The 24,640-nt window shown below is 30.9% G+C and overlaps 2 protein-coding genes across 6 annotated transcripts in view; one reads left to right on the top strand and one right to left on the bottom strand.

The window, feature by feature from the left end:
- LOC107438242 (growth arrest-specific protein 2) overlaps positions 1-24,640 on the bottom strand; it is a 193,436-nt gene that overhangs the window by 64,368 nt on the left and 104,428 nt on the right. For 2 of the 5 annotated variants that reach the window (XM_071179984.2, XM_016050471.4), the window contains one exon: positions 22,606-22,704. The exons of the other annotated variants lie outside the window; for them this stretch is intronic. The gene's annotated coding sequence lies outside the window, so the exon portion shown is untranslated. The remainder of the gene's footprint in view (positions 1-22,605; positions 22,705-24,640) is intronic. 5 annotated transcript variants of the gene reach the window in all.
- LOC107438238 (uncharacterized) lies at positions 3,596-23,795 on the top strand. The gene is made up of 11 exons (XM_071179976.2): positions 3,596-3,728; positions 5,098-5,300; positions 6,470-6,659; positions 7,928-8,059; positions 8,145-8,266; positions 9,866-10,036; positions 12,469-12,625; positions 14,863-15,026; positions 17,355-17,532; positions 22,207-22,444; positions 23,622-23,795. The coding sequence occupies exons 3-11, from the start codon at positions 6,473-6,475 to the stop codon at positions 23,767-23,769; spliced, it is 1,497 nt and encodes a 498-aa protein (XP_071036077.2). The 5' UTR covers positions 3,596-3,728; positions 5,098-5,300; positions 6,470-6,472; the 3' UTR covers positions 23,770-23,795.

Here is a 24,640-nt window from a genome sequence, read left to right as displayed (position 1 = left end):
ACCGGCCAACCCAAAACAATACAAACTACATTGCAAAGGCAGAAGTTACCATATCATTTAATTGGCAAATTAATGATCATGGACTGTCAATGATCGTCAGTTTAGTAGCGCTGATAAAATGCAATAAATACAAAAATACAAGGACAGAAAGTGCTTTAAGAGAAATGTAAATTCGTTGTGAATTACTTAGTAAGTAAATCTTAAAAAGTCAATAGGGTAAAAAAAATCTAAAAGCTTTTATTTCTGTAGAAATGAAAACTTAATAACTTGCAGAATACTTTTCCGGCATTTATGAAAAATATTGCAACAAAAAAGCGAAATTTCACTTGTCTACTTTGGTGGTTTGGTGTCACGTTTTTACATATTTATTTCAGCCATCTCCTATTACTGTGAAACCTGCCGAATTGACCACCCTTGTAAGTTGGACACCTGCATAAGTTGACCTCAATTATCAAGAACGGAATTTTTCCTATATAATATAAAGAAGCAAAACCTTTGTAACTTGACCACCTGTCTATCTTGTATGTTGACCACTGAAATAAGTCAATTTTGTCTAGGAGTATTATGAAATTCTATTTTAAAACCCTCATAAGATGACCAGAAAAAAAAATTTAGAAAATGTTTTGTCATTTTTGCAATGTATGCTAAAATTTCACTTGTTTGGTGAAATAGTGTAAAAAACTAATCTACCCTTTCATATCCCATCATATTTTGTGAGTTGACCATCAGGGGAAACTGTAAGGAGTCAGCTTTTGACCATTTCTTTCATCTGTTCATTGAAAACAGGTGTGTTAGTTGAAAAATTGCTCTTCCAGTTGCAATAGTGAGCGTTTGAAAAAATGAATGCTCTGAAATATGCTTCGATCCATTATTTATGGTCTTTGATCTTTAAGTGTAGTAAATAAATTTTAAGGGGTTCAAATAATTTTATTTTGTTAAAGTTTTCAAATTACATGTTTTCGTGTTCTGATATTTTAAGAAATTATATTTACCGTAATTTCGCGCATATAGTCCGCACCATAGTATAGTCCGCACCTTAGTATAGTCCGCAGACCCGATTTTAACACTTCATTAAGTGTATTAAACAATTCACATGCACATGCATAACTAACGAAATAATTTTTTAAAACAAAATTAGTTAAATATTAGAATTATATCTATCAAATTGAAGTTCATTCAGGTTTAAACACATTTCTTAAGATATTCATTTGCATATTTTCTGAATAAAATTTTTAAGTCAAGTAAAAAAAAAAATTAAATATATAGCAACATGATATAGGAAACGAAAATGTAAACAATGACCCACCCCCTCTGTAAGTTGACCACTTGTCTAAGTTGACCACTAAAACAATGCACAAGTGGTCAACTTACACAAGTTTTACTGTATGAGTAATTTATCCATTATCCAGCAGACAAAAACATTGAAAAAACTACCATTTTAAATTGCACACAAATGTGCTCATGATACAGAGAATTGGAAGAGGTTTATGACCGAAATGGTTACTAGTTTTTTTAATAACAAATGCATAAATTAACTTATTCATGTCTATTTATGATATGGTCGACATTTTTGTTGCTCAGTTTTGGTGCAAGGCACTTATTACAACAGGCAAAAGATCAAAAACTATTGCATAGAGTTTCGCAAAATCTACTTTCAATATTTATGAAAGTGTTAATGTTACGCAGCAAAGTTCATTTAAAATTGTATAGATTTTTTTCAACATTTATTGATATGAAATTAGGAATTTTTTTACTTTAATACATGGCTGATTAACTTCTCTATGCAACGCACTTATAGTACCATACTCTCCTGTATTAACGTTTCAAAATGAGAAAAACCACGAAACTTCACATGAATAGTCTAATAGAAGTTTACAAGATAATAACAAGCAGGATGTCTTGCGCTGCTGTTAGCTATGGCAACTACCATAAGCATGAATTTAAATCTGGGCTGCCACTGCCAGGGAACTGTCCTTGCATCAGAAAAGTTCTGGCTTCGATTCTCGGGCAAGGCATGAATGTTCTTTCCATCTCTGTACTATCTGTCCTCACTGTGGGAGCGACGTTGGCCCACCTAATATGGTGCCCCTGAAAGAGAGGCCAACAAAATCGCCCTGTAAATGCCTGAATTGACGGATGTTAATAGAGCTGGGCATTGGGGGAAAAAAAGTTATTTTTATTTACCAAAAATATCTGATAAGCCAATAAATTAAAACTCGAAACTGAGCTTTTTCTGAATAAGATTCAAAAATAAAGTAATTCAAAATATGCAGGCGTAGAATTTGCTTAAAAGTTTGAAAACATAGTATACATGGAAACTTCCTCATTTCCTAAAATACAAAAGTAAAGAGAGCTAGAAAAGAATCCAGTTTCCAGCGACTTTAATAAACTAGTTTCCACAGCTGATTCATCACCATTTACGCTGCATTAAATTATTAAATTAGAATAAAAGTTGAAAAAAGGAAAAACATCATTGTAATATAGATTTATTAATAAATGCAAATTATTTAGACATTGCTCTATTTTATAAATAGCTTAATTGAAAGTTATAACTCTTAAATCGGACAGCCAGCCATTTTATTTTTCGCATCTTTCTTACAGTAATTCTTGTTTACAATTGAGATTTTCTTTTATAAGCCTTTCCATTAATTTTTGTCAAGTAAATGTAAAACTTTTATTTAACATTTATTTTATCGTTATTTGTAATTCGTTTTTTGAACATGAAATAGGCTTCAATGCTATACATAATGGATTTAAACATTTTTAAAGTAATTCTAATGTGAATTTAAAAATGTTTCAGAGTTACAAATTAAATTTTACAGCTAAACAAATTTCATTTTGTGATAGCTACTAAATGAAAATAATTTGTATCCAATGAAGGAAACAAGGCTAAGCTTCAAATTATGACGTTGATACATTAAACTGCATATCATGCTAATTAAAATATGGAAATTCTTTTTCGAATTACTTTTGAAATCAACATTTCTATCCAAAATTAACAGGTGCTCCACACTTGGTGTATTGGTGAATGTCCTCTCAGAAGTTCCCCCGTAATGGAACGAACTTAGAAACGTAACTTCGAAAAACTTAAAAACGCAATCGCTTTAGAATTGTGCGTCAGTACCATAATTTGTGCACTATTTCATACGTAGCGAGAGTTTAAAGGGATGGAACAATTTCATATTATCAAAGGATGCGGATGAGAATTGAAAATGGGGAACGGTAGAAATTACGTGCATCTTGGTGCATTGCCACGAGGCGGCATTAACCAACTTGTCAGATGTGTTGGGTCGATGATGTTTATTCAGAATTTGGTGGATCTGAAAATTAAAAATATAAAATAAAAAAATAGTATTATCCATCATCGAATTTTGTGTGATCCCAGCGAACTGTGATCACATAACAAACAGAAAGAGAGAAACAGCGTGGCCTCATGGATGCTGGTTGGTGATTGGCTGTTGGTGTAAGTTAAGATGAACTAATCGATGTTTGATCAGGCGCTCTGGATTTTATGAGTCCAAATTATAAATTGAAAACATTCTTGATTTTTCTTCATTTGAAATTTCTTCATTTGAAAATGGTGAACAATGTTGTAAAGGTCTTATTAACAGTCACATCACTGACTTTACCAATATTGGTTAGGATTATTATCCCCCTCTTAATTGCACTACCTGATAATAATCCAAAAACAACGAAAAATGCTAAATCAAAGTATGATTACATCGTTGGTAAGTAATATTTGCATTTCTAGTTTTTTTTTCCGTTTACGAATGAAATGATGCAATAATAAGAGTATTATTTTTTATTTGAAATTTTAATACTCAATCAACTGCTTGAAAACTTTTCCCTTTTGCAATGTTATTTTTTCAGCCAATTTTTAAAATTTTTATTCCATTTTTTTAAAATTATATTGAATTCCTTAAAGGAAATTTGTTTTGTAAATTTAAAGGAGTTAGTTGTTATCTAAACAAGTTTCATTTTTTTTTTTTTTGAAAAATAAGGAAAATATTTGAAAGTCAAACTTCATTAATCAGAAAAGTGTTTCCACTGTTCAGCTGATATTACTAAAATTCATTAATCTCTCTGAGGAATTTCCTATAGTTAAGAGAGTGCCACACCGCGGAAGAAAATTTTCGCCTCAAATTCTCTTACTCCTTTATTACTAATTTAAAATTTAGAACAAAAAAAAAGTAAGTTCAGGCAAATATAGAATAAGTCATGAAGTTTGAATTGCTGGAAAAAATACTTCAAAACATTGAAATGTAAACAAATTATTCGAAGAGAACTTCTCTGTTGCGCAATCTTAAGTTATCATCTCATAATTTATTTTCATTTGTATATTTTAAAGTTTTCTTTTCAGTATTTGAAACCTCATGGCTTACTCTAGGTTTGTTCTAGACAATCTTAAGTTATCATCTCATAATTTATTTTCATTTGTATATTTTAAAGTTTTCTTTTCAGTATTTGAAACCTCATGGCTTACTCTAGGTTTGTTCTAGACAATCTTAAGTTATCATCTCATAATTTATTTTCATTTGTATATTTTAAAGTTTTCTTTTCAGTATTTGAAACTTCATGGTTTACTCTAGGTTTGTCAGAACTCATTTTTTCTACACTTTAAATTAGGAATGAAGGAGGCCGAGAATTTGCGACGAAAATTTTCTTAAGCGGTATGATGTACTTTTAAGAGAGAAATATTAGAGGCAGTTGTCCAGTTTTCTTTCAACTTGTCTCAATATCTTTATAAAAAGATATTTAGAGAGACTTCAGCACAAGTAACTGGTCAGTAATTTTATCCTCCATACGTTACTGTGTTATCCAATAACAGGTACAGTACATTTTTTTCAAAAAATATTTGGACATTAAAAATTAAGCACTAGCATTAAATTAACACAGATGGCCACTAAGACAAAAATCACCACATTATCATGGAAATATACTTCTCAAATTGAAATTGTACTAGAGAAATATTCATCAGAATAGTGTTGTTTAACATTAGTATTAAACGTGAAAAAAAAGTAATAAGTGTGAAAGAGTAATAATAATAATAAAAAAGACGGTGAATAATATATTAATAGCTAATTTTTTTTTCCTTAGTTGGAGCAGGAGCAGCAGGTTCTGTGATAGCAGCTCGGCTTTCTGAAGATCGCTGTGTGTCTGTACTTCTTCTTGAAGCCGGTCCAAAAGCCCTTAAAATTACAGAAGTACCTGCCCTTCAATTTTTCAGTCAAAATAGCCCTAATGATTGGGGATACAAAACTGTACCACAAAAGAGGGGAGCCCAATTTCTACTTAATCGCGTAAGTGAAAATATTTCACATAACTAAATTTAAGTTGTATAGCTAGTTTTCCGCCAATATCCTCCTACAAGTAATTGACCATATACAGTTTTTTTCTCTATCCCTTTTTCAGAAAAGACGCGAAAACTGGCTGCAATTAAACTAGCATTTAATTTGGTGAAATGAAACGTTTGTACAACGTGATAACATTAGTAATATAAAAAGCTTAATATAAAAGCACGATAATATACTGTTAGTAATTTCCTGAAATTGGTTAAATAGCAATTTATATAATTGCTTATTCACCACATTCAACCGGAACAGTCAAAACAATAAAAAAAGATAATATTCAAACCGTTAAGTAAGAGAAAAAACGTAAATTCGATTCATTTTACCTAATACGGTTTAACAACCAGAATTGTATCTGCACCAAATAACCCCAAATTATGTTCTGTGCTACTTGATAAATACTATGACTGAGAGGACTTATCGATCTCATGACCAGTTGAACAGTGGTTCGAATCCCAGTGTTGATGCCACGGTATTTCTTCCCCTCCTCCAATACTTGAAAAGTTTCTAGTATCATGTAGTCTTCAATCTGATGATTTGGCATTGATACCTGACCCGATACTAATAGATTACGAAACTTTCATTCACGCATAAATGGCGCATCATCCACATCCTATGTCTGAGTTTTATTGTTATAGTTTTCAAAAAATGCTGGTTGTAAATAATTACAAAAACGTATAGTTTTGTATTCACAGTTTTTTAACTTTACCAGTTCTAAAAAATTTCAAAACAATAAAGGTAAAGAAATGTTCTTAACCATGAAGTTTATGGTAAATCAAATGGACAGACAGCAGCCAGTTATTTTACCAGAATGAAAATTCCAGCAGTGCACACCTGAGTACCTCTAATAGGTTTAAGAGTACCCTTTATGCATTCATGACCTACTACAAACACTCAGTTAAAGCTACCACTTCGTTACGAACGACCAATTTAAATTTTTAAATTATTATCAAAAATGAAATTATTAGTTAATATGAAATTGTTGTTCAGAAATACTGTCTATAGAGACCATAATAATTCATTGTCTGGTTTTTATAATGCGATTGTTTTATTTCATATATTTAACAACACAATTTTAACGTTTTTTTATATATGCATTCCTAACCCTTAAACTTTTACAGCAAATGGTAACTCCAAGAGGCAAAGGATTAGGTGGGTCAACTTTGTTGAATTATATGCTGTACGTGAGAGGTAATCGCCTTGATTACGATGGTTGGGCAAAACAAGGAGCGACTGGATGGTCCTGGAAAGATGTCTATCCATACTTTCTTAAATCTGAAGGCAACACAGATCCAAAAATCGTTGAAGATGGTACGAATAAAATATGCAGAAATAGCGAAATAAATTTTTTTCTCTGAGTAAAAATAAATAAATAAATTAGTAAATGTTGACTTCTAGAACTGTGCAAATTAGCAGCTGGATTGTTATTTGTCCTGGCAATTTATTCTGCAACGTTTGTCCTTTAAGAAACCAATTTAGTTAAAAGGATTCGTAGTGAGAATGATGACCATAATGAAAACTACTTAAACGAATTTCCAAGAGTGAAAACTTTTGTAAGTAGATTCATTTTTTTCTAATCAGACTATTTCTAACGTTTGTTGCCTATAGTCTACTATATGTTATAAAAATTTGCAACCAATTTTAACGATATTTTAATATTTTATGCCCCTTTTTTTGTTTTCAACCACCTTGGTTTAAATTGTTAATAGTAGCTCTTTTTCTTTATTTGGAAATCGTTAGTTTCAAAAATTACAGCTGAAAAATTCATTGACAGCAACTAATAAAACCAACAATAAATAAGAAAAAAGAAATTTAAGTAACGAGTACAAAACCCGAATGCCACCGTTTCTTTGCAAGCGAATTTATGAAGTATTGATCCGTTAGCCGCCCCCACTCCAGTTTTGGAAACATAGTCCCCCCTTTTTTTTTTTTACGCATAGTCATGATACATAATTGCGGTGATTACTAAATCAAGCTTCCTGACTCGCCCTGGATTTGAGATAAGAAACTAAAAACTGGTAAGTCATTTAATTTATTCTAAAAATGACATACGCGAGTTCAAAGTTAATTACGGAATAATATTTCATAAATTCGCTAGCGAGGAAAAGAAAAGGAGACATTCGGATTTGGCACTCTTTACATTCATTTTTTCTTTAAGTAAGTTGTGTAGCATTATTATTGGTTTTAATACTTACTATCATTGCATTTTTCAGCTATAACTTTTTATTCATTTTACAGAGAAAGTAGTAGCCACTATTTAGTACCAGAAAATATACTCATTTTATTTAATACAACTAAACTATAATTCAAAAAGGCATTTTTCACATCTATACAAACTAGTAAATTTCCTTTTCCCTGCAAGGAATGAGTAGAAAAATTTAATTCTAAAGTTTAACAAAAGAAGTGGTAAAAAAGTAAATCTAAAAGTGATTATTATTATCTTTTCTTTTTCTTTTGGCTAGATCGAAAATTTATACTACACTTTTATTTATTAGCTCTTTTGCATGTATAATTGATGCTGTATACTGTTGTTTTATTCTTGGTTTTTAAATACACAAGGAATATTTTTATCATTTAAGGTTACCATAACGCAAGTGGCCCTTTGACAATTCAAAGTGCTCAATGGACCACTCCATTGATGGATGCATGGGTAAAGGCAGCTGCCGAACGTGGATATGAATATAGAGACATTAATGGAGAAAAGCAAACCGGTGATTCACAAAATTATTTTACTTTGTATTTTTTTTTAATGAAGTTATAACAAATTTAATTCATTATGATTTCTTTTCAATGAAGGATTTCATACACTGCAAGGATTTACAAGAAATGGTCGAAGGTGCAGCACATCCAAAGCATTTCTAATACCAGCGTCAGATCGTAAAAATTTAGACATTGTTACTGATGCTTTAGTCACAAAGGTACGAGAAAAAACTATTTATTTATAGTCTGCGCAAAAAAAAATAATTAGTTTTTGGTGGCAACAGTTCGGTTTAAAGGCAAGCCACAGTTTTACAGCAAAAATTCGAATTACAGCTAATTTAAGATTATAAATGTTACTGTGAATGACCGAAATCTAGAGAATGTCGACTTTCACAGGTGAATGTCAACAATCACATACTTCCTTTGGTGAATGTCCAAATTATTTGATATGAATTTATTAAGTTGATATTATTATATTTATTCGATATTTTAATATCTTCTGGGGATAGATTAGGAGAATCATCAATGTTCGAAATACCTGTTAAGTGCTTACTGCGCAGTGGTACTTGATCTTAAAAAAACATTGATGTAAGTCATACCGGATAAATGTATACCGGTCAGTGGCATTAAATCTTAACGAAAACATTAATGTTGGGCATACCAGGGAGCGTCATTTAATTTGACCTAGTAAATATATTTCAGACATTCACCAAAAGGAGTATATGATAGTTGAGTTTCATGGGTGAAAGTCGACATTCTATTGAAAATGGTCATTCATGATAATATATATGTTGCAGGAAAGTAACATCTGGGCCTCAAAAATGACTTGAAGCTTGAATATTTCAAAAATTATTCAAATTTTCGGCCAATTGACCAATTTAGCTTGACCAATAATCGATCAATTTAGCTCGATTTTTGCAGCTACGTGATAAAAATTAAAATCGATGAATTATTTCCACTTTTCTTAAAGTTTTAAGATTCGAAACAATACAGCGTAGGAATAGGCGTTAAAAATTTAACTCACAAACGCATTTCATTTTTAAAAAACAGTGGCTTTTTCACGCATTTTTTTAAAGTCATTTATATTACTTGGTAATTGCACTACAAGAAGAAGATCACGAGTACCCACACAAATGGACCTATAACGTCAGCGCCAGCTGAGTGTTTATATGTAATAGTGTTTATATGAGATGGCGCGTAAGCGTTGAACTAAGTTTCTCCACATAAGAAAAAATTTTATTTAACGAGAAATTAATTAAAGACATCACCGTATCTCAAATTGAATGTGTTGAAATAAATTTTTTCTTGTCTACGTCTTATACTTAACTGAGATTTATTATTTGTTTATGTATTTTATTTTAATAGTGAGGTATTTTTGTTCTGAGTACCTGTGAACTTCTATTTATAATTTGTTTGTTTATGCTCTACATGACTTCATACCTGTCTTTCGTGTTGAGAAATAAATCTATAGCGAAAGTATTGAAATCTTTGCTAAAGAATCTTTGTGTAAGAATATAGATTATGCCACTAAACGGAATTGATAATTGATGGGCTTGACTTACTCGAAATATAATGGGAATAAAACGCACGTTTCATCAACCAATCATGATCGAGATACACAAGCTACGTCACCTTCAGGTATCCCATTATCATAAAGGATGACGATTAAACATGAGCAGAATTTAACTTAGTCTATGCCAATTATTTAAATATTATTCTCTAAGATGCGTTATTTCATGCCTTCAGAAAACAGGCTGAAATTTATGAAATCCTTTAATCATTACAAATTCATATATAGATATTATTATTGTTTATAGATATTAATAGACAAATATAAGAATGCATATGGTGTAAAATTTCATAAAGATGGTAAAGATCATGAAGTCTATGCTAACAAAGAAGTTATTGTGAGCGGAGGAAGCATAAATTCTCCTCAACTTTTGATGCTTTCAGGAATCGGTCCTGGGAAACACCTCGAGGAAAAAGGAGTGAGTCTGTTTAAACTATTTATTTTTATTTCATTAGTCACAGAAATAATATAAGAAATATAGAAACAAAATAAGAAATATGGAAATAATATAAGAAATATAGATATAATATCGATAGAATATAATAATATGAAATCTAATAGAAAGCCGGGGGAAGACGAAAATTATTTCGACTCGTACAATGAGAATTAGAAGGAAAACGCAATGGGTAACGGGAACAAGCACTTTGTATAGGTTTAAATATAGTATTTTAAAAGTGCATAATTCGAGTAATGATAATTAAATTCTTGGGCATTTTCTATGGTAATGTGGGGGCGGGGTTATCGACCATGCCAACCGTCATCTATCAAAAGGTACCTCGTGATTGGAGCATGTCTTATGTACCAGTGAATTGATGTTTAATATTCGTAGTGGTAGTTACGCCACAATACTCCCCCACCAGAATTTTTTCAGGGATAGAATTCGATGAACGGATACCACTGGTTGCTGTACTTGAGAAAAACCGGGATAGTCACCGGGGTTTTGAGTGCTGAAAGTGAGAGGTGTTGTAACTTCACAGTCGTAGTCACTCCTGTGTTGCCATTAGCAGTTGAGTGTATGCAGGCTGACGTTGTGTTTAATCGAGGCGAGACTGAATAGCAACAGCTTGAGGAGGATTGGATAATGTCGCAGTCACAAGTAGCAAGTCAACTGTTTGATGTGGTCTATCCATTGAAATAGGCGTCACGTTAAGTTATTAGGCGTTAAGTTATTTTGCGAAGTGGGCGTTTCTGCGTGTACAAATCACGTCCGACGGTCACCAATGTGGGGACGGGGTTATCGATCACGCCAACCGTCATCTATCAAAAGGTACTCGTGATTGATGACCTTTTGATAGATGAAGGTTGGCATGGTAACTCCGCCACCTCAGTAATAATATGCTGATACAAGATCCAAATATTAAATAAGAGCTTGTTCATTAAAATATATATATATTTATATATATATATATATATATATATATATATATATATATATATATATATATATATATATATATATATATATATATATATATATATATATATATATATATATATATTGTTATTTCGGACAATAGGGGATGCTTTTAAATAAAATAATTTAAGTTTCTGATTAATTGTTTGAATCTCGGAAATTTTATTTACGGAAATTTTTTCTTTAGCTTTTACGTTTCTTTGAATGAGTAATAAGCATTTCGAGTCTGATGTTTTATTTTATCTAACCATCCTTGAACAGCCGACCAAATGTTTTGGGTTTACGATTACCAATGTTCTACTCCGTGGTCTTGTAATTTCGAACCCTATTCAGAAGACAAGGGAACTCTTGAATCTAGTATTCGATCTTCGTGGAGGTCTGTTTGATGGATATAACCAGCATTTACGTTACATCAAGAGGCAAAACCATGAAGACCTCTCAATATTAGCCTGACAGCAAGAAGACTCCAACCCATGATCCGTCTACCACTGAGGAGAGTTTACGACAGCACTGTGCAAGCCGGATGTGGAATTCCTATTGAACAGTCATCACTGGGAATCGAACCCGGTTTACCTCATTGGAAGGCGAACTCTTGATCCCCTTAGCCATCACGGCTCTACGTGTTATGTTGTCCTAAATCAACGGTATACATCCAAAGCTCTTGACAAATTTGTTACATATTTCTAAGGCAACGAACTTCTGAAAATTTTTATTGCCAGTGCAGAGAATAAGCTTGTATTTTTAATGCCCAAAATGAGTTTGGGCAAATGCACCAATTTTATAATGTTCGATTTGATTTAGGGCAAGAGAAAAATCGGTACTTCAAGTCCGTGAAGCCTGAACTCAGGTTCTTTAAGGCATAATATATAATTTACCATTTTCTCAATAGATAATTAATTACCGCTCCCAATTTTAAATTTCCCGTGAATAGTTTAACAGTTTTGTACCAATTGTAGGAATTTTTGTAATTTTGCAATTCAAAGGACATGAAATTCATAATAATTTATACAAATAATAAATTGTGGTATTAGTTTATTTTTTTATATTATGTTATTTAATTTTTTATATTATGTTATTTATTTTTTTATATTATGTTATTTATTTTTGATTCATTATTTCATTATTTCTGAAAATTATGTCATTTTGATTTATTTTTTTAATAATTTGAGCAAAAATGACAGTAATTCATTAGTAGTTATTTCGTCAAATTTTTTTAAAAGATCTATTTCTAACATTTTGAGGATAAGAACGAATATAATTTAAGCACGTTTTCCTCAAATAAATTCCAAAAGGAAGCCAGAGAAAATTTAAAATTTTTGTATGTGTCTTTCAGTGTTAAAATTGCATGAATATAATAATTTAAAATTTTCCAGTTTTCTTCTGGTTAAATTTTGTAATTGCAATGAAAAAGTGACGTTTAGTTTGAATTCTTTTAGATACCAGTAATTGAAGATTTACCTGTTGGAGACAATTATCAAGATCATGTAGGAACTTTTTTCTTAAATTTTGAAGCAACGGGATCAAAAGATACGTTTCAACAATTATTTAGCAAGCCAATTAGTAATCTGGTTAAGTACAATACAGAGGGAACAGGTGAGAGAAGAGTGCAAATCACTCAAATAGTTTTTGTAGTTATATTATTTTATTTTAAGACTGGGGTTAAGCAACCGACCCAATTCAGAGTTTACGACCGTCAATGTTCAACTCCTTAGTCTCGCAATTTTGAACCAGTGGTCGGAAGCATCGCGTTGTAAGTAGCGGAACTACTGTAGTCGCTACTTTATTCCGAAGTTTGTAGTGTAGTAAGCTACTTTTTAAACGAAGAAGTGTAGTGAGATACAAAATAGAGAAAAATAGATTCCTGGTAACAACTTTTAACGTTAGTTAAATAAAGAAACAAAGTTCAAACTCAAAAATTTTTTTGAATCTGATTGGTGCAAATTTTATTTTGAGCCCGTCACTGCAGGGAATGAGAATGCGTCTGTGACCGAGCGTTTATAAGATGTAAGTCTGATGCTCGTAAAATATCTGATTTTTTTGAAATTCGATTTCACAGGAACTATAATGTACGTTTTTGTATCTGATTTGGCAACTTAAAGTATCGTCTGATTAAATAAATTAGCACATTTGCTGTCACCCCCTCAAACCATTAAGATTGAGTCCTAGAACGTGAGGTCAGATCATTAGACCAAAAGTTATTCAGGGTGGTTCATTTTCTTTTACGTACTGTACTTTATTTCTTGAGGGATATAAAAAGGCATAGATCATTTAAATCACAAGCATTTAATAATGTCCTAGCATTTCTTAAATCACTGTCGCGAAAAGCATATAGTTTGAAAATCAAAATAACATATTCGTAAAAAGGGCTTAAGAATAAAAAACTATTTCCTTTAAACATGAATCAAATTTAACAATGTCAGTTTTTAATTCAAAACCATTTTGAATATTGGGGATAATTAAGTTCTCCAGTTAAGTTTGCCTTCTAAAAGTTGCAAAGTAGTGACTACAATTCGAAAGTACTTTGTAAGCGCTTCATTTAATAAAAAAAAAGTAGTTGTATAGTTCACTACATTTGTAATAAAGTAGTTGTAATTAACTATAAAAAAATGTGGTTATACCAAACAATGTTTTGAACCTGATCCAAAAAACAAGAAAACTCCTGGATTAAGCACCGGGACAAACAAACCTTAATGGAGGAATTTTGAAGATACTAAACAAAATTTGTATCCAATGGAGAGGTAAACCACGAAAACCCTCCATAGACAACCTGAAGACAAGGGGATTATAACCCATGGCTATTTATGTTTATTTTATGTTGAGCCTTCAGTTTTAGTCGAGTTGGTATTAGAATAGTTAATTTCTTATGCAGCGTTAGTTACGCGCTTATTTTAAAAAACAAAATTGAATTAATTAGCTTTGTAATCTTAATTTTTTCCATACTTTTATTTAAGACCTGTAAAATTTAATTGCACTTCATTTTAAAAATGCACTTACGTTAAATGCTCAAAAACAAAAGAGAGAGAGTTCCAACACCCTTTTAATCCTTGTCCCTTTTTCCTGTTTATTTGTAAAATATTAGAATAATAATAATAATATGAAAAGCAAACACTGTAAAAAAAATCAGATAATATTGAATACATCGTTAAACTTCATTTTGATAGTATGAACATCTAAATACGTGTTCTGCCTAACCTAATAACATAAAGCTACTAAAAAGGGCAACAAATAATAAACAAAAAACAATGAAATTATTTTAGGATTTATTGAAATTATTTATTATTGGAATTATTTATTTATTATTGGAATTATTTATTTATTATTGGAATTATTTATTTATTATTGAAATTATTTATTTATTATTGGAATTATTTATTTATTATTGGAATTATTTATTTATTATTAAAATTATTTATTTATTATTGGAATTATTTATTTATTAAAGGAATTATTTATTACTTATATCCATATTTGCCTTATCATTTCTTATATGATTTTATCGAGGTGTTCAGTACTGATTTATTGACGTTTATTTTTTTACCCCGAACGAAGAACGGGTATTCAGTTAGTACTAAATATAAAAAACTATGTTAAATATCAAATTGAGGAAGAACAATAGGAATAACAATAGGAATAGGAAGAACAATAGCAAAAATAAATAATAATAAAATTACTTTTGAGATTCTATTGCAATTACGCAAAGCAGCAAATTCAAGAAAAGCTCTTGGTAGGTCCTCAAAGAAAATTTATGTCAAATGCTTATTTATTTATTTTCATAATTATAAAATTTCACAGCACTCTGATTATACAACTAACTTTTATTTAAATTACAGGACCTTATGCAAGCCTCAACGGTGTAGAAGGTCTTGCTTGGGTTAATTCTAAATACAATGATCCTTCTCTTGATTGGCCTGATTTAGAGATTCATTTAGAAGCTTACTCACTCTCGTCTGATGGAGGAGTCGTATCCAGTCATTTGTTGGGTGTTCCGCCAAAAGTACACTTTTTATAATTATCTAAAACCATAAGCATAATTAAATCTGTCGCAAATTTATTAAAACTAACTGCCCTGATTAGAAATGAATTTTTTTTTTTTTTTTTTTTTTTGTGAACTCAGAAGTAAACAATACTTTTGAATTTTAGAAATAAACAAATTTATATGGTTGTTGTTACTAATGCCAGTTGACAATACCAGCAAGCCTTTTATGGGAATCCAAACGATTTTTAAGGCAGAATGTGCGTTTCTTGTTTTTCAGTTGCGTCACCTATGGCCAAAATACGACTTCCAGCCATACACGCATCGTTCCTTGTTTAGCAAGGAGGACCCATTCATACGTACACAGATCATAATTTTTGCCTGAATCAGAGAACGATCAATCTCCAATTCAATACCCCAAGAGGTATTTCATTTTATTTTTTTATTTTATAACCGTCGTTGAACATTCGACCTAATTTCATGTTTACGACAACTAATATTCAACTCCGTAGCTTTGTAATTTTCAACTCAATCCAGAAGACAAGGGAACTCCTGGATCACGTATTGGGAGAAATTTACCTTCGTGGAGGACTTTTTGATGGGACTAACCTACATTTGCGTTTCATGAGGAGGAAAACTGTGAAAGCCTCCCACGGTTAGCCTGACTGCAAGGGGACTCTAATCCAGGCTCCGTGTAACACTGAGGATATTTTACATTAGCACTGTGGTTAGTACGAACCGGGTGACGCATTCTTACAGATCAGTCATCGTCGGGATTCAAATCCGACTCATCTCATTGGAAGGCCAGCGCTCTATCCCCTGATCCTCTTTCATTACAATTAAGAAAAAATTGATAAAGTTATTTATTTTTTGCAACCTTTATTTTTACATTTCTAACCTTACTTCTCTGATAAATAAAGTGTATGGCAAATCATATTTAAACGTATAGAGTAAACAGAGACAATAGTGATGAGGGTATTTATGGTGAATACGAAGATATTTTTGGTTAAATGACTGAATAGGATGATTCACTGTAATTAAGAAGAAATCTTTGTTTTTTTTTCATTTCTAACCTTATTTCTATCATGAATAATATGTATTGTACATAACATTTAAAAATTATATAATAAACGAAGATAAATGCACTTCTTGTAAAAAAACTGATGAAACTAACTCTCATGAATTGAAACTGATCAAATAACATGAACACTCACCCAACAAAAGTGAAAACAATCCCAGTTATGAGCTATGCGTATACGGCGATAGCATCGATGCTAGAAAGACTATATTTACTTAGATCAGGGGCTGCCAAACTTTTTTGATCATCGACCCCTACATAATTTTTCGAAATCTCCATCGACCCCCATAAAAGTAATTTTCTGTTAATTAAAATAAAACTGTATTAGATACTGTGTTTGTACATTTATTTTATGATTTTGAACATTTAGTAAAGTAAGAGTACATAGTGTAACAATAGTTTTATGAAAAATATATTAATGTTGAAATATAAATACCTTAATATTTATGAAATAATAAGTAATTATAAATAAGTAGAAATAATAAGTAAAGTAACTACGGATTTATTGCTTCTTAATCAATGACATGGGTGTGTCTGGTGTTTTTTTTTCTGCAACGTTCGTTATATTGGGTTCAAAATTGGTCAATTTTAATCTTAAATCCCCTCGAAACTCCACATTTAATTTATTTCAGTTCTTAGTTAAGATTGAATTTACGTGACTGAAACCGGCTTCAACCATATAGGAACTTGGAAATGCTATCATAAATGGCTGAGCTATTTCGTAAAGTCTTACATATTTTTGGATTATATTTATATTTGTCCAAATTTTGCTTATTGTTAAATTTTTAAAAAGCGTCTTTTCTTCAAATCCCCATAATAATTCAGCAAGCTCATCTTGCAGGTTGATGTCCACGTTTTCAATTTGAGCAGAAAATGGCACAATAATCCAATCAGGGATGTCAATGTTTTCCAAATCAACAAAACGCAGTTTAAAATTGTCGCTCAATTTTTGAAGATTACCTGTATACATTTCCAAGTCTTCTTTTATTTCTAATTGTCACATCTGAAAAATACTGATAATCCTTCGACCAATCGACCCTTCCGGTTCGGATCGACCCCCATTCGTTAACCCCCATCCCTGCTTATGTTAAATACACCCCTGGGGGTCTATATAGACCACTTTGGCGACCTCTGACTTAGATGCTTTAACCGATGATGGTGATGTTGCTGAAATATTATAACTTTCTGAAATACATTCATGTTGTATTTTTTTTAGGATAATAAAAGAATAAAATACATTTCGTTCGATTTTTTTTCATGTATCTTCTCAGGTAATTGAACAGGTCTACTTTCCAAAGCTGGGAAAGCATACTTTCACGATGTTCTCATGCTTCCTGAGACCTTTCAGCAGAGGAACCGTAAGGCTTGATACATCAAATCCTAATGATCATCCTCTCATAGATCCTAACACTTTCGCAGACGCAAGAGACATTGACCGATTACAGGCAGGTGAGGATAAAGTAAAGTCTTTATATTTTGTCTACATTGCAAAGAGTAAGAACGTAGATTTGCTAAGAAAACTAACATTAACTTTTTACAAGCTGAAATTTTTTAAAAATTTATTATAAAACTATGAATGACGTCACATTTATTATGATGTAGTAAATTTTTGCCAATAGAGTCATTCTCTTAATTACAGTGGATATAAAACAGTTAAACTGGTACGTATAAGACCAACAAAATGTATTACGCATGGATGCCACTCTAAAATAATTTCAAGACTGAACTTATTTTTTAAGAAATTAATATGGTACTACATCAATGTTATTGGAATGCATAACTCACTGACCCCAAAATTTACCATTCTGTGATTACGGCCTCAATAACTTGTTTTTAAATTTTTTTTCTTTATTTAATAAATTTTTAGCAAACAAAACAAAAATAGCAGCTAATTGTGTATATTTTTTACACCTATAACTGAATAAAAACGCTAACTTTTTTCTGAAACCATTCAGATCTCTACTTATTTTTTGCTACAATATCATTATTCATTCAAACACTATAATTAAAAATAAATTATATTGCTTTAATATAATAATATTAATTAATAAATATTGATTTTGAATAATTTAATAAATATTGAGTTTTTGGCCAACATGCCAATGTATTGGTTACTTAAAAATATTTAGATTCAGCAATAGTACGAATCTCCTTCTGTCATTGCAGTGTGGCATCATTACTTCATCATTTTGCAATAATTGAGAAAAATAACATTGTTCTCTAAAAAAATTTTTTTTATTATTTTTAACAGAAAATATGTTACATATTTAAGATATGGGAAAGTGATATTAATGGAATTTAGTCCAATGATTTATCTCAAGACTGATTTCAGTCCTCAGGACTGAACAGTGGCACCCTTGGTAATACGAAATCAATTATTTCAAAAAGTGTATTACACTGAAGAGCAAAAAAAACTGGTATACCTGCCTAATATCGTGTAGGGTACCCGAGAGCACGCAGAAGTGCCGCAACACGACGTGGCATGGATTCGATCAATGTGTGAAGTAGTGCTGGAGATAATTGACACCATGAATCCTGCAGGGCTGTCCATAAACCAGTGGGAGTAAGAGGGGGCGGGGATATCTTCTGAACATCACGTTGGAAGGCATCCCAAATGTGTTCAATAATGTTCATGTCTGAGGATTTTGGTGGCCAGCGGAAGTGTCTAAATTCAGAAGAGTGCCAGTTTTTTTGGCTCTTCAGTGTATATGTTACTGTAAAAGCTCGAAGTCAGGTAAAAGTCTAAATTTCATCGGTGAAATCTAAATTGGCTGGAAGTGGCTGGGTAAATGTTTGAAATATGCTTTAATATCCAAAATCTAACTCATTTTTAGATTTGTAGATTTCTTAATATCTAATGCTAATATTAAAAAGATCAAAAACTTTGATTTTGACAGTAGTGTATTAAGTAAGGTATTTCTTCAAATTACCAAAATATAAACACTACCTTAAAATAACGAGACACTTTCAGTTTTTGAATTTCTTTAAATTTTTTTTCTTCAAGAAATACGTTGAGAATGCGATACTTGCAAGTGACGTAGAGTGAGTATCTCGATCCTGATTGATTGTTGAAACGTGGTATTTATTTACGTTAACAACTGTACTTTCCATTCTATTTCGAGTAAGCCTAGCCCGTCCAGTATGAATTCTCTTAAGTGACATACTCTAAACTTTTTCACAAAGAATCTTTCTCAGAACTTTCAATTCTTTCAATATGTTTTCATACATAGACTGAGCACAGACACGCACGAAGCCATGTGGAGCTTAAACAAACTAATCATGCATCGAAGTTGCCAGGTACACAAAACAAATATATATCACTTTTACAATAAAATATATAAGCAAATAACAAATCTAAGTTTTAAAAAAAAACCAGTATACGATAAAAAATAATATTTCAACTAATTTGTTGTGTGGTAAGGCTTTGTATTTAATTAACTCATTGTTAATTAACATTCTAACTTATGAAAAGAAACTTATGAAAAAATTATATTTCAACTAATTTGTTGTGTGGTACGGCTCTGTATTTAATTAACTCATCGTTAATTAACATTCTAACTTATGAAAAGAAACTTATGAAAAAATTATATTTCAACTAATTTGTTGTGTGGTACTGCTCTGTATTTAATTAACTCATCGTTAATTAACATTCTAACTTATGAAAAGAAACTTATGAAAAAATTATATTTCAACTAATTTGTTGTGTGGTACTGCTCTGTATTTAATTAACTCATCGTTAATTAACATTCTAACTTATGAAAAGAAACTTATGAAAAAATTATATTTCAACTAATTTGTTGTGTGGTACTGCTCTGTATTTAATTAACTCATCGTTAATTAACATTCTAACTTATGAAAAGAAACTTATGAAAAAATTATATTTCAACTAATTTGTTGTGTGGTAAGGCTCTGTATTTAATTAACTCATCGTTAATTAACATTCTAACTTATGAAAAGAAACTTATGAAAAAATTATAATTCAACTAATTTGTTGTGTGGTACTGCTCTGTATTTAATTAACTCATCGTTAATTAACATTCTAACTTATGAAAAGAAACTTATGAAAAAATTATATTTCAACTAATTTGTTGTGTGGTAAGGCTCTGTATTTAATTAACTCATCGTTAATTAACATTCTAACTTATGAAAAAATTATATTTCAACTAATTTGTTGTGTGGTAAGGCTCTGTATTTAATTAGCTCATCGTTAATTAACATTCTAACTTATATAAAGAAACTTAGCTCACATTTAATACACCATTCTGCTGATAAAGATTAGCTGGCGCTGACATCATAGGTCACATGTGTGAGTATGGGAGGTCTTCTTCTAGAAGTGCAAGTACCCATTGTTTTATAACTTAAGCGGTGTTAAGTCGCGCTATTTCTCATACGTATCAATTAGGTTTAAAGTTTTCAGCAGTTCGTGGGATTGGCAATAAATTACGAAAGAAAAATGGTTTTTTTGAACACCTTATGCTTAAAAGTATAGCAATAAAGTTTTAGCTTATATCAACTACTTTGATTATCATGTGTAATAACTGTTTAAGTATATTCGTGGATCATGAACTATTTTTTAAAAGCAAATTATTTTTACCCTATGTTTTCGTGCTATAATAGTAGAAATAGTCAAAAAATAGTCAAAAAAATTTTTGAAGTACTTTTTAATTAATAACAAAAATATCATTTCAAATTTGAAAAAAAAACCGTTACATAATTTTTTTAAAAACATTTACATAATTTTGCTTTGAAACGTATTTGGTGACTTATAAAAAGTACTAGCACTTTTCCAAGTAGTTTTTGTAACTTTTGAAAAACAAATTGGAATGATAAAGGATTTCCACAAATTTCAATTTGTATTATGTGATAATATCTATTTAAAATGACAATTGCAATACATGGAATCATACTCTATTAAATTATGTTTCATTTCAAGCGTTTTCTTTCATTATACCTTACTGTTCAATCAATTATTATGGGGTAGTATCATTTGCTATTCAATTCGCATATCTCCTTGAATATTTAAGCTGGGTTTACCGAAGTTTATGTAGTTATTGCACATAAACCCAAGTAATCGATATGAGTTACAATTTTTTCCAGTGCCGGATTAAGCGTATTTGGGGCCCTAGGCCATTAAAATTTTTGAGGACCTTAGATAAAAAAAAATTCTCGTATATTTTTTATTTATTCTAATATAAAAGTATTTATATGTCTTTCCATTTAAGAAAGCATATTTAAATAAAAATGGATAACAATAAATTAAATTTTACTTTATTTTGTTAAATTAGAACTAAAAAATAATCATAATATTTTGAGAAAATTTGAAATTTATTAAAACTTTACTAAATCAACGCTACATTAAAATTGGTTTAATTGCTACTATAATTTTTTTTTTAAAAATTATTGTTTTTCTTAGTTTTTAAATTTTTTTATTCAAATAATCCATTTTAAGGGGGACCCTAATCACTGGGGACCCCAGGCCATGGCCTAGTCTGGCGTAATGGGTAATCCAGCACTGAGTTTATCGCTATGTTTTCTGACATTAAGTGCTAAAAAGCACACTTTCCGTTCGTAATTTAATGCTTGTCTCTCAAATTTCTGAAAGATTTAAATTTTACAGTTAAGTATAACAAATAGCATTACTTGAACAAGCCCAAAAATATAAAATAATTTTAGTATTTCTTGACAAATTTTTTTAAAAAACTAAAAGGGTTTTTTGCATTATTGCAGAAAAGTGCGAATAGATATCTCATAAATTATTCATATTACAGACTAAACTAGACAAGGATTAAAATTTTGCATTTAAGACAATTAATTTCAACTGAAATAAATTTTAATAATATAATAATTATTAACGTTTACTATCTGCAATATTCTTTTTAATTCAGATGATGATTACATTTAGAAATTCTAATAATTCTTAGATATAAAATCGGATTGTTTTAGACAGTTTCATAAAAGAATTTCTGAAAGAATTAATTTTAGACATTTTATGTAATTTATATATAATGCATTTCAATTGAATGTACCGTTTTAAAACAAAGTTTTAAATCTATACTTCCCCCAAAATGTAATTTTAATTAAAATAATTAATTCTACTATATAAGTTCTTATTTTTTGTTACAGTGCTGCAAGAAAATGTGGATATTGTAACAAAAACGAAGGCTTTCGAAGACATTGGTGCAAAATTATTTGACACGAAATTTCCTGGATGCGAACAATTTGTAGCAAACAGTACGTATTATTCTCCGGAGTACTTAAGATGTATAGCTGTTGGTTACACATTCAATCTGTACCATCCAGTTGGTACATGCAAAATGGGAAGTGCCGATGACAAAACTACAGTTGTAGATCCACAGTTAAAGTAAGATTTCAAAATTATTTTTTTTAATCTTGCACATATTATTTACATTATCTACTTTGCTTAATAACTTTTATTTTCAAGGAGAGAAATTCCAAAAACTTAAGATTTTTAACCTTATTTTCGATCGTTAAAGTTAAAGGAAGTTAAAAAATTTTGAATACCATAGTTTCATGTCCACCAACTTCATTTAAACTTGTAAAGTCGATTCATTGCATATTCCAAACCATAGAAATGTTGTAGAGTCCATACTTAATGCAATTCTGACAAAAAAATTTCTAGCATTATTTTTCACAATCAAAACTGAGCCATGTATTTTTTTATTTATACGTATTTTTTTTATTTATTAATTAGGTAATAAAAGCAATTTCAAAAATATATTTCAAGGGCTTTTTTTTTTGCAAGTTTAGATATAATTTATTTAGATAAGCTTAAAAAAATGGAAATCTATTAGAAAGATAATCTTTGTATCCTGCCGAACTATGAAAAACATTTATCTGTGAAGAACTTATGATATTTAACTAAGAAAGAGTCAAAGAATCATTTTACAGTTTTAAAAATAATAACATTTAAACGACTAAAGAAGCATTTAGCATTCTTTCAAGGTAAGGGAGTATAAGAATCCTTTAATATTCAAACAAGTATTGTTTTAAAGCCTAAATCTGTAAAAATAATAAATTATTCAGAATTTTTTTTTTTTTGCAAAATTATATTTTCCGTGGTCTATTCCCTCAAAAAAAAAATCTAAGCAATATCTAAAATCCTTTGCACTATTTCATTTATTTTAATTAAAGTCGTGATCTTTTCTTTCATATGCTTAAAACTGTAAAATGTAAAATATTTCCAATCAAATAACGGTAAAAGGTATTTCCACTCTTGGAATAGCACTTGTAAAATAAATTTGAACCGAATTTTACATTTATATTTATGGATCTTACAGTTATATTTATCTAATTATAGTGATTCGGTGATTTTATGGTAAATATTACTGTGAAAAATGCGGAATTTCAGAATATTAGATATATCAGCGTTTTTATCGTTATTTGATTAGAAATTTTTCCTAGTAAGAAAAATTTAGTCAAATTTTTCTTAGTCAAATTATGTTTTGAACATAGCTATTCTTCATATTTAATATTTTATGCAGCGCAATCTCAATGAATTTTATTACTTATGAATATAGGGTTAAAGGAATAAGGAATTTGCGAGTGGCAGATGGATCCATCATTCCGAATCAGGTATCTGGAAATACTGAGGCACCCATCGTCATGATTGGAGAAAAATGCGCCGATATGATCAAAGCTGACAATCCTGATCGGAATAATTGCTAAATAACTGGCAGAAAATGTTGTAAAATTATAAACTGCTGTTTGTAGAAAATGCAACACCATGAAGGAATCATCAGAATCAAATGAAATTCGCAGCAAATGTCAATTATAGGATATTATGCAAATTAATAAAGTTTCAGAGCCATCGCGCGTGCGTGGCGCGCGCAGCGCCCTCTGAATTGATGCTGAAAGCGTATAAATATAGTGCTGTAGCGGGACGTTGAAAATAGTCTATGATTATTTGTTAGTGGCAAACGTTTAGTGAGACCTGAGTATGCCTCCACGACGGAAGAATAAGAAATTCAAGCAACTTACGGAGTTTGAACGAGGGAGGATAATCGGCCTTCGAGAAGGAGGATTTTCCTATCGCGCAATAGCAGCTCGTATGCAGCGGAACAGTTCCACAGTGATGCGAGTTTGGAAGCAGTGGACCGACGAGCACCGAACAACTCGAAAAACAGGCACTGGACGACAGAAGGTGACGTCAGAGCGCGATGATCGACACCTGCTCCGCATGGCGGTGAATGATCACACAGCTTCCTCCAGGCAGCTGGCAGCACATTGGTCTACTGCTACAGGTGTACAATTGTCGGCTTCGTCAATTCGTCGTCGTCTGCTGCGCCGTGGATTGCGTGCAAGGGTGCCATTATACAGGATTCCCCTCACGGCGAATCATCGACGGCTGCGTCGGCAGTGGGCTCTTGAGCACAGAGACTGGCGAGCTGATTGGCACCAAGTTGTCTTTTCAGATGAATCACGCTTCAATTTGTGGACCCATGATGGCCGTGTTCGTGTTAGACGTTATGCCGGTCAACGCTGCCTTCCTGAGTGTATTATTAAACGACATAGTGGTCGAACACCCGGAGTTATGGTC

Source organism: Parasteatoda tepidariorum, chromosome 1, assembly GCF_982258835.1.
Source record: "Parasteatoda tepidariorum strain Cologne lab strain chromosome 1, Ptep-v5.0, whole genome shotgun sequence".
Taxonomy (NCBI): domain Eukaryota; kingdom Metazoa; phylum Arthropoda; class Arachnida; order Araneae; family Theridiidae; genus Parasteatoda; species Parasteatoda tepidariorum.
This window is presented reverse-complemented; position numbering and strand designations above follow the sequence as displayed.

Bases quoted from the DNA above. Each gene is read 5' to 3' on its own strand.
- LOC107438238 (XM_071179976.2), top strand. From the start codon at position 6,473: ATGGTAACTCCAAGAGGCAAAGGATTAGGTGGGTCAACTTTGTTGAAT. The intron at 8,267-9,865 runs GTACGAGAAAAA...TATTGTTTATAG, and splicing joins CTGATGCTTTAGTCACAAAG to ATATTAATAGACAAATATAA. The intron at 15,027-17,354 runs GTACACTTTTTA...GTATCTTCTCAG, and splicing joins TGTTGGGTGTTCCGCCAAAA to GTAATTGAACAGGTCTACTT.